Below are 15,001 nucleotides of genomic sequence, written 5' to 3' on the forward strand. Positions count from 1 at the left end.
TGGGAGACACCCGCTTATAACTCGTTTCCTTCGTGGCACTTTGAGACTGAGGCCAGCAGTTCGTACGAGGGTGCCGACCTGGGATCTGGCCATTGTACTAGAAAGTCTTTCCATAGCTCCCTTTGAACCTATTGAAGAAGTTCCTGAGAAGTTTCTCACTTTTAAAACTATCTTCTTGCTATCTCCTCATTCTCTTTCGGTTTCACCCTCGTGCCTGGAGTTTTCGCCTGGCATGGTTAAGGCTTTTCTGCATCCTAGACCAGGTTAAACCCAAGGTCCCTACTAATGTTGTAAGACCTACAATTCTGCAGGCTTTCTGTCCTCCTCCATTTTTGTCGTCAGACCAGGAGAAACTTAATTTAATCTGCCCGGTTAGGGCGTTAGACGCTTATGTACACAGAGCTGCCCTTTGGAGGAAATCAGAACAACTTTTTGTGTGCTTTGCGCCACCTAGGAAAGGGTGTCCCGCGTCTAAACAAAGAATGAACAAGTGGGTGGTCGAGGCCATCTCACTTGCTTATGAGTCGGCTGGTCAGCCTTCACCTTTAGCTGTACGAGCCCACTCTACCAGGAGTATGGCTGCTTCTAAAGCTTTATTACCAGGAGTTTCCCTGAGTGATGTTTGTGATGCGGCTCGATGGTCTTCAACGCATACTTTTATTAAGTTCTATGACCTAGACTTAAGCTCTACCCCTGGGGCACAGGTGCTCTCATCCTCTGTGCGCTAGTTCTCACATGACGGTCACTTGGTCCTATGGCGACGTAGGTATTCGCGTTCCCGCAAGCAATCGACGCAGCGTCTCGTTCCCTTGAAAGGGAACGTCTCGGTTACGTATGTAACCCTAGTTCCCTGATAGGGAATGAGATGCTGCGTTGTTCCGCCATACTCCCGGCATTCCCACTAGCGCTTCCTTCAGGCCCATCAGAAGCTGATGCGCTTGTCTTTTTGGCGTGCTTTATAGTTTCCTGGTCGATGACGTCACCCGCCTATGATGTTCCATCTCTCCATTGGGCTGATTCCATATGTGCTTCATGACGCACAACGCAGGGGCGTTCCCGCAGCGTTCGACGCAGCGTCTCGTTCCCTATCAGGGAACTAGGGTTACATACGTAACCGAGACGTTATCGTGAAAACTATTTAAATGGAGTTATAGCGTTTTGGAAAATAACTCCTCATATATATATATATATATATAGTGGACAGACAACACCAAATATGACATACGAAAACAGAGAGCACTAGCTAAAGAACAGAAAGCCAACTCTGTTGTGTGCTGGCATCCATTTGTAGCTTCCGTGTTTGCCGTCACATGTTACGCCATGACCCAACACCAATCACGATTGGCTTATTTTAATTTATACTTCAGAGTATACTGCTACGTTGCTACGTTGAGGGGCATTCCCCAAAGTGTCGTTCCGACACAGTGCGATTTCCCTCGAAAAAGAACCTGTATTTTTTTTTTCATTCTGGTTTCAGAGATCTGAGGTCTCGTTACCAAAAGGTAACTTGTTAGAGCTAATGCGAATGTTTTGATGAACAAACAGCATTTTTGAGAGTCCCAATGAGCCAACCCATGCATAGCTTACTTAAAGTTGTTTCTGCTAATTCAGCATATTTATAAAAAGAAAGATAAAATAAATATCTATAGTCTCTGAATATCTCAACTGACTCTCAAGTGTTTTAGAGTCTTTTTTTGTGTCCAAGTGTATCATTATCTCTTAGAATATACCTTTCAACAGAAGAATAAAAATCTACGCACCGAAGACACATACTGGATGTCCCTGCTGAGTTTGGTCTCCCTGGGAAAGTCCAAAAGATCCAGAAAGTTGTCAACCACCACCTGGCCAATAATATCATGGCGTGAAAAACGATCAAAATCGTAGACACTGAAGTGCAGCTTCCTTGTGGGCAGGTCCGCATATGCCACAGGAAAGAGGAAGACCTCATCAAACACAGGGTTTAAAGTCTTACGATGCACCTTGGTCTGGTGCTTGGTTTTGCGGTCTGGGAGAAGATAGATTTTTACATATGGGTCAGAGGTTCCCGAGAAGTCCTTTGCAGGGAGGTCTTGGGCTCTGTGGATCTTGACAATGAGCTGCTCCAGGTCACAGTCAAATTTAAGAATAAAATGGAGGCGTCCACAGCTGCCCACATGACTGCTTCGGTTGTCCTCGCCATCTAGGGATCGTTGTTTGTAGAGTTCTGGTTTTAGCTGGCCCAGGCTCATTCCAGTCAGAGAGTCCTGCCTCTGGAACTGGGTTACTGTGAAGTCAGGGTTTGACTGGTTCATCTGACGCCGAATTGAACTTTGCCTGTTGACAAATAGTAGGAGTTAAAGACAATTTCCTGGATGTGAGGCTTACTTGGTTAGCCAAATAAATAAATGGGATGTCTCATACTAAAGAAAGACTTTTTAGCCAGACCTTTGATACATCATCAAACAAATTCAATACCAATAGTCAGTCTAACAAATAAATATGCAAAGTTAAATGCCAAGTTAGTGAGTCAATAATCTATTGACAGACCAGAACCCAGAATCTGTTTTACGAAAAGTGTTACTTTATCACGGTAAAAGGATGAATGTCTCGGTAACGTATGTAACCCTCATTCCCTGAAGGAGGGAACAGAGACGTTACATTCCCTGAAGGAGGGAACAGAGACGTTACGTCGGAAGACCAACGAATAGGAATCTCGCTAGAGAGGTCAATCTACTTCGAGTGTAACGAGTGTCATGACGCTAAATTAGCTGGACCACCTGGGGATGGAGTCGAAACTCTCCTGGGAGGGCAGCCCGTGAAAGATTGACGGTCACGCGGCTGTTCGCCGGGATAGAATGCCTGATAGCCTCAGTCTGCTTCTGTACAGCCGAGAACTGCTGGGCGTAGTTCTCGACCATGTTGCCGAAGAGGCCAGTCTGGGACATGGGGGAATTAAGGCGAGACACGACAGGTGAAAACATCGTTTTTTCATTGTGTGGTCAATTTTGAGATTTTGGGGCAGGTTGTTCCCTTAACCCTCTGGGGTCGGCAAACGCGCCGGCACGTTTTGCTCGATTTTTTTCACATAGCAGGAAAATAGACTTAAAATACTCTGTCATTTTGGTCATACAGACTTAAGAAATATAACAAAATAAACTGTTGAATGTTTTTTTTTTGTATCCACTTACAATCGAAATAAATCATTGTGCTTTTGTAAAATAAAGAAAATAAACAGGGTGTGCTTTCTGTCTCTCCATCTCCGTTAACCTTTTTTCTGGAGCACGTCTCTAAACTTAAACAAAACTCAGCGAATACTATTCACCCAAGCATGAGCAATATATCTTTATAATCATTTAAGTTTGTACTTTCTAAAATATATAATTCAAAACTAAAATAAATATTCTTTGTTTATGTAATCTATAAAAAAAGAGAGAGCTGTCAGCCGATCTCATTATCGTTCTCTCAGCTCATAGCTCAGAACATGTGCTGGTTTATTTTCATTTCGAGGAGCGACGGATCTAGCCGAGAATTGTGAGTAGCCTAAGTTGTTTATTCTTGTTTTTTGTTCTTATCGTGATATGGAATAGTGTCTGTAAATGCAAAAAGACTGTTTAAATTTTAATCACGTTTCTGTGTGTGAATGAATTACTGGCACAGATGGGCGCTGTTGTTTATGTTTAGCCTACTATGTTACAGATGAAATATGAAAGACACCAATTCGTAGTTTTGGATAGATTATAAAGTTTTTATTCTAAAATATCAAATCTAGCTTTTGTTATCCAGTTTCTGCTCATATGTTAAATATATATAGTAGGCTATATGTTCTGTCTAAAAATAAACTCATCAACTAAGATGTTATTATAGTGTTTGTTCCAATGTAAGCTATATCAAACTAATGAATCCTTAACTTTAAAATATGTATGATAAAATGTATTGGCCTAGTTTTAAAAATAATACTTTATAAGAAATTTATGGGAAAAGACAATTTTCTTTTCAAGATGTTTCCAACTCTAACTTTGAACAAATTCTGTAGAATGTCCCATATAGCCTATTTCTCCAGGAATGACTATGTACTAAAAATTGTGCTTTTGACTTTCATTTATATTTGGATTATATATATACACTGCCGTACAAAAGTTTGGGGTCGGTACGATTTTTAATGTTTTTAAAAGAAGTCACTTATGCTCACCAATGCTGTATTTATTTCATTAAAAATACAACAAAAAAACAGTAATATAGTGAAATATTATTACAATTTAAAATAACTGTTTTCGATTTTAACATATTTTAAAATATTATTTATTCCTCTGATCAAAGCTGAATTGTCAGCATCATTACTCCAGTCTTCAGTCACATGATCCTTCAGAATTCATTCTAATATGAACATTTATGAACATTTCATAAAAAAACATTTATGATTATGATCAATGTTGAAAACAGTTGTGTACCATTTTTTTTTGGATTCTTTGATGAACAGAAAGTTAAAAACAACAGCATTTATTTTAAATATAATCTTTTGAAACAGTATAAATGTATTTACTGTCGCTTTTGATCAATTTAATTCCTACTTGATGAATAAAAGTATTGATTTATTTTATTTATTTCCCCCAAAAAATAAAATGAAAATACTTACTGATCCCAAAGTTTTGAACGGTAGTGTTTAATGTTACAGAATATTCTATTTCAGATAAATGCTGTTCTTTTGAACTTTCTATTTATCAAAGAATCCTGAAATAAAAATGTAAATAACTGTTCCCTTTCAAGGGAAATCGAGTTGCGTTTGAGACGAGGTGGGAACGCTCTGCGTGATTACGTCGTGAAGCATGTGTAAAATCAGTCCAATGGAAGCCTGCTACGACATAGGTGACGTCATATACCAGGAAACTATAAAGCAATCCTGAAATCAGACCGCGATAGCTTCTGTACCTTCAGCAAGCGCTCTCTGTATATCTGTCTATTTATTATCTGTCTATATATCCTTGTCTATTTATTGTTGTCTGTCAAGCCCAATATATATTTATATATCTATCATATAAAATGGCGAGCAAGCAAGATTATAGACGGTGTGTTGTTCCCTGTCCTCGCTATATCACAGGTGGGGATACGCATCAGCTTTGTGTTGCTTTTTTGGGAGTGGAGCTTGCCCAGTCAGTCCTTGAGGGGGCTGATTGTGAGCATTGTATGAGTCAATCTATAAAGACACTCCGCTCCCGCCAATCGTTCTTTGAGGAGGACGGTTCGGTTCGCGTTCCCCGGGGTGCGGGTCCCGCTGTTGCTTAGGCTCAGCGTCGACTTTCATCTTGGGGTTCGCAGATGTATCTAGTAGCGGGGCTTGAGACTGGCCCGGCCCTTTCTCGCCCTTACCTGCTGGATCCGGTGTCTCTGCCCAGGAAGGAGCCCGCTCTGCGGCTTCTCCTTCCCGGGCTGGGGCACCAATATTGCGGCTATCCAGTTCTGAGGATCTGGATGTCGCGAGTATGGGGGATTTTGAGTGTTCGCCAGCTCATACCCCTGCTGATGAGGAGCTTATGGAGGTTTTATCTCGTGCTGTAGCTAAATTAAATATTGACTGGCCAGCCGATGATGTTGATGTGGTATCTAGAAAAAGTCTGTTAGATGAGCGTTTTCTACCATCTCGATCACGACCTTCTCGTCGGGAACTCCCGTTCTTTCCCGATCTCCACACTGAGGTGTCGAGATCGTGGATCAAACCGGCATCTTTCAGAGTACATAACCCTCAGACCAGTAATTATAGCAAAATTCAAGGTATTGAGAACTTTGGTTATTTATCTATGCCTCGCGCGGAAGACACACTAGCGAGTTATCTTTCCCTCGAGTCATCTTCTCCTCTGAAAGCCCCGACGTTACTCACTTTGTTGGTGGGTAAAGCGTATTCGGCAGCAGGTCAGGCCGCGGCATGTTTGCACACTATGTCGATTATCCAAGCGTACCAGGCTGACCTGCTGAGGGACATAGACGATTGTGAGAAAGTTAGTGCTGACACAATTCGAGAACTGCGTCGCACGACAGATTTATCTATCCGGGCCACCAAGGAGACGGCCGAGTCTGTGGCCACGGAACGCCATTTATGTTTAAATTTATCTGAAATAAAGGATAAAGATAGATCTGTTCTTCTGGACGCACTGCTGTCACCTACAAGTCTGTTCGGCGACGCTATAAATTGTGTCGTCGATAGGTTTCAAGAAAATAAGAAACAAGCGGCTGCGTTTCAGAGGTTTCTTCCTCGCCGGTCTAGTGTCCCCGAGGCTGCTCGTGGTATAAAGTCTGAGCAGCCTCGTCCGTCTACGAGCTCCGCTCACAGAGTTCAGAAAAAACAGAGCGTCGCCGCTCGGGCACCTCCTCAATCTATGGTTCCTGAGTGCCGGTCGCAGCCCAAGCCTGTTAGGGCTAGACAAGATCTGAGGACTGTTATCTCTAGGAGAGCTTGGTCTTAGAAGAAGTCCTGATGCCAAGGCTATCAGGCTTCTGAGGGTGGTCCCCTCCAGGGAGGAACGATTCCGAGGAACTGTCGCTCCTTGGCACCCTCGGGGGGGCGACTCTCCGAGGAGAGCCCCAGCGTTGCCACTTCGCTTGTTCCCTGCCGGTTCGCCGCTTCAGGGCCCCGAGGTGTCAGCGTCCCCGTGCAATCCTCTGAAGAGGGTTGTAGAACGGTCAGTTCGGTTGTTCCCTGCCGATTCGCCGCTTCAGGGCGCCGAAATGATTGTTCAATCAAATCCAGAGGCCAGTCTCGAGAGACTTGTTCCCTTATCGGAAGTCTGGCAGCGCGGAAACTTCGGCCAAATATTTCTCTATGGGTCCTGCACATAATTCCTGTTACAGAATTCATTTCAGTTCTTGTCCGCCCAGATTTCAAGGGGTCCTCCCCACGGTGGTGGACTCACAGCAGGCTCTGGTTATGGAGCAAGAAGTACTGACACTTCTTCGAAAAGGAGCTATAGAAAGGGTTTCTCCTCCCAGCAGAAAGTCAGGATTTTACAGCCGTTACTTCATTGTTCCAAAGAAGCATGGAGGGTTGCGTCCTATCCTAGATCTGCGCCAGTTAAACAGCAGGGTTCAGAAACTCAAGTTCAGAATGCTTACACTCAAACAGACTGTATCACAGATTCAGTCCGAGGACTGGTTTGTCAAAATAGACTTGAAGGACGCATACTTCCATGTATCTATCCATCCTCATCACAGGAGGTTCCTGAGGTTCGCTTTCGGGGGCAAAGCATACCAATATCGGGTTCTTCCATTTGGCCTAGGTTTATCTCCCCGCACTTTTACAAATGCGTGGATACAGCTCTGGCTCCGTTGAGACTCCAGTGCATCCGCGTATTAAATTACATCGACGATTGGTTGATTTTAGCTCAGTCAGAGTAGGTCGCAGTTCAGCATCGAGATGCTGTTCTGTCCCACATAAAGAGTTTGGGGTTGCGGATCAACACCAAAGAGGACCACTTTTCTAGGTGTAATTTGGGATTCGACCACAATGCAGGCACGCCTGTCTCCTGCTCGTATTTCTGCGATTCTCACAGCAGCAAAGAATGTGAAACTAGGCCAGTCACTCACTGTGAAACAGTTTCAGAGACTGTTGGGTCTCATGGCAGCTGCGTCTAACGTTATTACTTTTGGCCTTCTGTACATGGAACCCCTGCGGTGGTGGCTCAGGACCAATGCTGCACCTGTACGCCTTTCCCCCGATATCTATGCTTCCGGTTCTGGAGAGGGTTCGTCGAGAAGGGGCTCATCTGCTACTTTTTGGCCGACCCGAGTTTGGTTCCGGGACTTGTTGTCTCTGCTGGACGGCTCCCCCTTGGAGATCCCACTCAGGATGGACCTCCTGTCCCAGGCCGGGGGCACGATATTTCACCCTCGCCCGGAGTTGTGGAAACTGTGGGCCTGGCCCTCTGAGGGGGCCAGGCTCAGGGAAACCGGTCTTTCGACAGATGTTGTAGAAACCATTCTTCAATCCAGAGCTCCTTCCACGAGAAGGCTGTATGCGCTAAAATGGAAACTTTTCACCACGTGGTGTGTTGAACGTCAGTTAGATCCTGTTAACTGCCCTGTTGGTTCAGTTCTTGATTTTCTGCAAGACTGTTTCTCGGCCAGGTTATCTCCTTCCACCCTAAAGGTTTACGTGGCGGCTATATCTGCCTACCACACCCCTCTTGGGGGTACTTCTATCGGGAGAAACCGTTTAATTACTCGCTTTCTCCGTGGTACATTGAGGTTGAGACCTGCACTGCACTCTAGAGCACCGGCTTCGGACTTGGCCATTGTACTCGAGGGTCTGGCTTTAGCTCCCTTCGAGCCCATTGAGGAGGTTTCAGAAAAATTCGTCACTCTAAAGACTTTATTTCTCCTTGCTATATCATCTATCAAGAGAATTGGTGATTTACATGCTCTGTCGGTTGCTCCTTCATGTCTGGAATTTGCACCTGGTATGGTGAAGGCATTTCTTTACCCCAGGCCGGGTTATATTCCTAAGGTCCCACTGAAGGTTGGGGGCCCAATAGTGCTGAAGGCCTTTTATCCTCCACCCTTTAATACCCCTGACCAGGAACAGCTTAACCTGTTATGTCCAGTCCGGGCTTTAGATGCCTACGTTCACAGAGCTGCCCTGTGGCGTAAATCTGAGCAACTATTTGTTTGTTTTGGGTCACTCAAGAGAGGATGCCCCGCATCTAAGCAGGTTATGAGTAAATGGATAGTCGAGGCTATTTCATTGGCTTATGAAGCGGCTGGACAGCCTTCACCTATGGCTGTGCGGGCCGATTCTACTCGGAGTATAGCGGCCTCTATGGCCTTAATTTCAGGAGTTTCCCTTCTTGACGTGTGTAATGCGGCAGGATGGTCCTCTCTGCATACATTCGTCAGGTTTTATGACCTTGACCTCTCCACTCCTGGGGCGAGGTTGCTTGCTTCTTAGTGTGCGCAGGACTTCACACAGAACGGGCATTTGTCACTATGGCGTAGTGGGTATGGGGTTCCCACCGTGTCTCAAACGCAGCTCGAGTTCCCTTGAAAGGGAACGTCTCAGGTTACGTATGTAACCCTGGTTCCCTGATAGGGAACGAGACGCTGAGTTTGCCTGCAATACTTCCTGCATGCCCTGATCGATTTGCTTCAGGTTTTTCAGAAGCTATCGCGGTCTGATTTCAGGGTTGCTTTATAGTTTCCTGGTATATGATGTCACCTATGTCGTAGCGGGCTTTCATTGGACTGATTTTACACGTGCTTCACAACGTAATCACGCACAGCGTTCCCACCGCATCTCAAACACAGCGTCTCGTTCCCTATCAGGGAACCAGGGTTACATCCGTAACCTGAGACGTTTTCAACATTGATAATAATGAGAAATGTTTATTGAGCATCAAATCAGCATATTAGAATGATTTCTGAAGGATCATGTGACACTAAAGACTGGAGTAATGATGCTGAAAATTCAACTTTAAAATTACAGGAATAAATTATATTTTAAAATATATTAAAATCGAAAACAGTTACTTTGCATAAACATAAACAATATTCTCTCAAAAATACAAACATGTACATACATGTTGCTCACATATTATGGTAGCCCTGTTTGTGCTAAATAGAGTGTAATTACACCTTTGCCATTAATATGTTTATAAGCAACTGAAAAAAGAACAAATGCCAGGGCATGTCAAAACAACTCAAGGACCCCAAAAACACCTTAGACCCCAGAGGGTTAACATGTAAGCTTTCATGTCGAAATAAAAAAAAATATGTCAACATTACACATTAAGGTGGTTATTTCATTATATTTTGTTAACTTGCACCTTTAGATTTTTAGCGGAAATCACCAAAAGTTAGCATTATAAGGCGAGCTCCCGTGCCGTCTCCATTCACAGAAACATGTCATACCTGTTATCATTGTAAAGCTCTCAGTCTCCTACACAGCGCTGTCTAATCCACATATGGGCATTTTCTTTGTAGAAATAACCAACCACGAAAGTTTCCCGGGGAATCTATAGCCGAAAACCACATCTGATTGGTCAATGTGGATTTCCGAATACGTGATTGGTTTCCTGCGCCAAAATGTAAGGACAGTCAAAAAGGTGAAAAGACACTGACAGGAGATTGAAGAGGGGCCTACATATGGTGCAGGCATGGACATTTAGGCTGTAGACAGACAGGGAGCTGTTTATTAGATTCAATTAGTTATACGTAGATGGATATACAACAAACAGGGACAGTTCGTTTGCAGTTTTTGTGACTGTTGTTATGTGTGTTTGTTAAGGTAGTTCTCTTCAGCTTAAGGCTATTGCTATTAATAATTTATCAATTTATCAATTTCTATATGTGTTAAATATTATACACTACTGAATATATATTTTGTTTGTTGATTGGATGTTTCAATAGAAATGTATGAAATTATACAATATAAAACTTTAAAGGAGTTTTTTTCTCACACTCAGAGTCAGATATATCCACTTCAGTAGCACCTACAAGCACCAACTTTTCCAGTCTTATAATTAACTATATTCTGAAGACTTTTACAGAGGGATTTGTTGATATATCATTCCTATCCTGAGTTATAGGTCCTTTTATTCCAAAAAAACATATTGGAATTAGATTTTTTAAGGCTATTGTCAGTATTCTCTAATTTAGTAAAGCACAAAATAAGATATCCAGAATCCCCTCAGTAAAAGCCCTTTCATCTAATATGTCAACAAATAGAATTAAGAATTTTAAACCTGGTCCTTTACAATTTTCAGATTTTGTTTTTGGAAATGTATGCAAATGAGCGTATATTTAAGTATATAAGGCCTCATTTGCATATAAAAAAATCAATTTACACAAAACTTGTAATATTTTTTTCTTATGTTTATGCCAGTAATAAACTGGAGAAGTTTCACAGTGATATGTTCTAATTTAAAAAATGTCCCTATTCACCTGTAGTGTTTCGCCTTAAGAAACCTGTCGGTACCCCTTGTGTCAGTCAGGCATAGCCAGAGATGCCGTTCCTGGACCACTAGTGTGGACACGCATGACCCAGAGTCCACGCAGCAACCTTCATCGCTCGAAGTGCGAGGTCCGTCACGTTACAAAGTTCTTGTAGAACTTCTGGATCATGATCACCCTCGTGCAGGTCTTTCAGTGCCTTGGCCTGATGGACTTCCAACAATGCTATAGTGTGTATGGCAAAGGCGGCTTCCCCATAGGCGTAATAAGCCTTGCCGGTTAGACTAGACGAGTGCTCACAGGCCTGAGAAGGGATACACGGATTCCCTGTGAGGTGGATTAAGGGCACAGTTACATAGCAAGGGCCCATTCCACAGGGGAAATCGACATGTCATGGGTGATGAGGGGGGAAGAACTACTAGACCGGTTTCGGCAGTAATAGCAGTATTCGGCAGTACGCGACTTAGTGAGAAAAGAAAGGCACCGGGCAAGAACCAGCACAAGACATCCCGAGGAACCAAACGTCGCGCCTTGAGGGATTCCACACAAACCTGATCCTCTCGGCGGCCCGGGAAAGCACAGCCGTCATTTCTGGGTCTAACTCGGACAATTTTACGGTTCCCAAAGGAGGCAGCACAGCCGAAACATCATTCCCAAAAAAAGTCAGGCTCACCCTCCGATGTAGCGATTAACATTCGGTCGTCAGGGGAGCCCCAAAGGATACGACTGGTACACACTTTTGAGATGGTCCAGCCCGTTCCTAAGTGAGCTCCACTGACTGCGGAGCGCACAAGGGTTGAGGGTTCCTAGGGGGTCCGGTTCCCCGAAGGATGGGCGCTCACTGTGATCCTCAAAACACCCGCGCTACTGCGTGAAGTAACCCACTGAGAAGGATTAGATAGACACAGAGGCACAGGGACCCCACCTCTTTCGAGGTATTGGCGTCTCGACAGCAACTCCAAGATGGTCATCTTCCCGCAGTGGGTGCATGACTCATCCACGAACGGTACCTCAGCATGCTTGATGCCCAGAGACATGAGACAGCCAACATGCCCATCCGACGGTGCCAGGTAACGACCGAATCCAGAAATGCACGGGTTGAATGTCATGTGAGCTCTTTGAGCGAATTACTCTCTTACAGTGCTGAAGCACGCGGGGGAACAGCCGCAGCAACACAGACAGGGAATAGTGCACCCTCTTACCAGCTGTCAGAACAGCTTTTGTAGCACTCTTACACAGCACACCTGACCAGCTGTGAGAACAGCCTTTTTGCTCAGTTAAACTGGCTGAAAGAACAAAGAGGAAAATTGGCCCTGCTGCAACACCAACACCAAACAGTAGAGAGCTTCTTCCAGATGAGATGCTTCTTCAGAGATGACTTGTTGTCTTAGAAACACCGCTTTGTAGACAGTAGAAGACATCAACTGCTCACCTCCGAAGCGAAAAGCTCAGGAATGCGTTGCTTCTCATTATGTACGTGCCGCGATGTAGTGCATCTGATGCAATTAATCACATTATCGTTTTAGTTACACTCGAAGTAGATTGGCCTCTCTAGCGAAATTCCTGTAACATCGAGAGTGACCGACTGAAAGGGAACTCTGCTTCACTGAGTTTCACAATGTGCCTAGGAACACCTTTACAGATGGCCATATTCCCTTTATTGCTCAACCTCATTAGGTATGTTTGCATGCATTCATTTTCATCAATCGGAATGTCAAAAATCGAAAATTTCGATTTCAGATTCTGAAAGTTCTTTTTGAACCCTAAACTTATAAGTAATGTCACTGGAGCTACTGTGAGTATAATTGTCATTTTTGCCTTTATGACATACCTAAAAGGCAAGATGACAAATATATCAGAGCAGCCTTTTTAGCAAATATAATAAATAAATATAATACATAAATATTCAGTCCCCTCCACGGACCAGTTTGTAAGATGTAAATAAACGTATGCACGTTAGTAAGACGTAAAAAATGTAAACGGAGATCATATTATAAAAGGGCTCTAGTATAAATATATACATGTGTATATATATATATATATATATATATATATATATATATATATATATGCATAATGACCAGGGTTTTAAAAAGTTAATTTCAAACTCTGATCATGACACTGTGCAAGTGAGCAAAGTTTTTTTATTAAAACGAAGAAGATAGTCATATTACATTTTTTTTTTTCTCGATTGATTGATTATTTCAGATCTACAACAAACCTTCTACAATTCATTTGGTTTAAGCTTAATCAGATCGATTGAGGTGTTTACATGAAGGATTTTCAGTCTGACTGAGGTATCAATCTGATTACTAACTAATTATGTGGGTGCATGTAAACATATGGCTTAATTCTCTTACAAAATCTCAACAAAAGCAGTATGATTGATTCAAGAGACTTGATACTTCCTTATTCAGGAATGCTCTTGTCATTTTATGCTGTAATTTTAAAATGTGCAAGAAAACACTGCAAGCTGATGAGCCTGTCTTAAAATTGTCCAATTTTAAAGTGAAAACTGGATCTTTATGAGGTCAGTGTCCTCGATTGTAGAGACACTTAGTGATAAACTCTGATTAGAGACCAAATTGACTTCTCAGCCAGTTATATTGTTGAGAGACAGATGTTTTTATCAGAATCCATTAAAGTAATTATAGAAGGTTGACTTACCTGACACAGGTCGAGGAGGGATCCGTGATTTGCCTCTGCATGCGTGTGTTGCCATGGACACCATTTTCTTGAGTCTTAGACTCCACCTCCAGTGCAATATCAGGTGAAGTGTGGCTTATTTTGAGGGCTGCCTCAGGCACTGGCACTGCAGGAGGAGATCCTGGAACAGCCGGAGAGACTGGAGTGGGCGGCACTGTTGTCTCTTTTACCACTGAACATCGGGCATTATTCCGGCGGTCGAGGGTAGCGTCCACCTCTGGACGCTGGGGTTGAAGGGGTGGAGGAGGAGGATAAGGAGGGTCTGGATGTCCCTCCTTGGTGCTTGGAGAGAGGCTTCGCTCGCGCCATGGAATCCAGCACAATTTCCATGAAACAAAGAGAGAGACGCCAAACAGGGCCAAGCCACAAGCCGTCACCACCAATGACAGCAGGCTAATGGATATGTCTACGAAGAACGAATTGAGAGCATACAAAAAGAGGGTTAGACAGAAATATAGGCCACATACATATGTTAATTTTACACAAATGCTTTCTGGAGCATGATGCATGGGATACTTAGACTTCAGGGCTGGTGGGAGCACAAGTTGTTCAGGCCAAATAAGACTGCTTTAATAACTAGTATTTCAGTTCTGTACATGCAGTTCAGATTTAATACAAATTTGTTAGTCACTACCAACATTTTTCAAGAATTCGGGCCTAATTTGGTTGTAGAATGCAGTTGTCACTGTTATAAGATAGTCTATGTGTACACAAAGGAATGGACATAATTTTCTGCATTGTGTAAGTGGCAAGTGGAATCAAAAATTCAACAATTTAATAGAAATCAAATTATATAATACATAATTATATAATACATATCATGCTTGGTGCATTTCAATATTCAATAAATTAAACTGTAAATATTATCACAAAGCATTTTCACACTATTGGTTTTGCATTTTTAATCTATATTAATCTCTGTGAATTATTTGAACGACTCATAGAGTCAACAGGCTTCAATGGGAGTCTATAGCAGATACCAGTAACACTGATTTCAATAGATCAGAGATTACATTCATTGTTCATGGTTCATTGGAAATGTGCTTTAAACACATAGGTAGAGCTTAGGAGAAACATTGAATTCACAAAAACAATCTTAGGATCATATATGTTGCAAATGCAGACAGAAATTGCAAATATTAAATTAAATGTATCATCAAAAAAATACCAAATTGGCTCCAATCGTTCATAGCTATTAAGTCTGAAGATGTTTGAGCAGCTGCTCAAAATTTAAAGAATCATTAAATGAACCTCAAGTTAGAGGCTACATATCTCTAGTCATTTACTACCTAACAAAGTAGAGTATTTTTTAAAACATGTGGCACCTGCTTTACTGATATGTAATGCCTTTCAGTTTGTGCAGTTTCCTTGTTCCGATTTTCAA

At 42.7% G+C, this 15,001-nt stretch overlaps 1 protein-coding gene across 1 annotated transcript in view; it reads right to left on the reverse strand.

The window, feature by feature from the left end:
* The window catches only part of syt9a (synaptotagmin IXa), a 158,762-nt gene that overhangs the window by 114,702 nt on the left and 29,059 nt on the right, over positions 1-15,001 (reverse strand). Inside the window, exons 2-3 of the mRNA XM_077248226.1 lie at positions 13,579-14,023; positions 1,761-2,313 (exon numbers count right to left, since the gene is read on the reverse strand). Coding sequence (XP_077104341.1) covers positions 1,761-2,313; positions 13,579-14,023 — 998 coding nt within the window. The remainder of the gene's footprint in view (positions 1-1,760; positions 2,314-13,578; positions 14,024-15,001) is intronic.

This window comes from Siphateles boraxobius, unplaced genomic scaffold (genome assembly GCF_051911475.1).
Source record: "Siphateles boraxobius isolate OS27281-9 unplaced genomic scaffold, OSU_SipBor_1 30, whole genome shotgun sequence".
Lineage (NCBI taxonomy): Eukaryota > Metazoa > Chordata > Actinopteri > Cypriniformes > Leuciscidae > Siphateles > Siphateles boraxobius.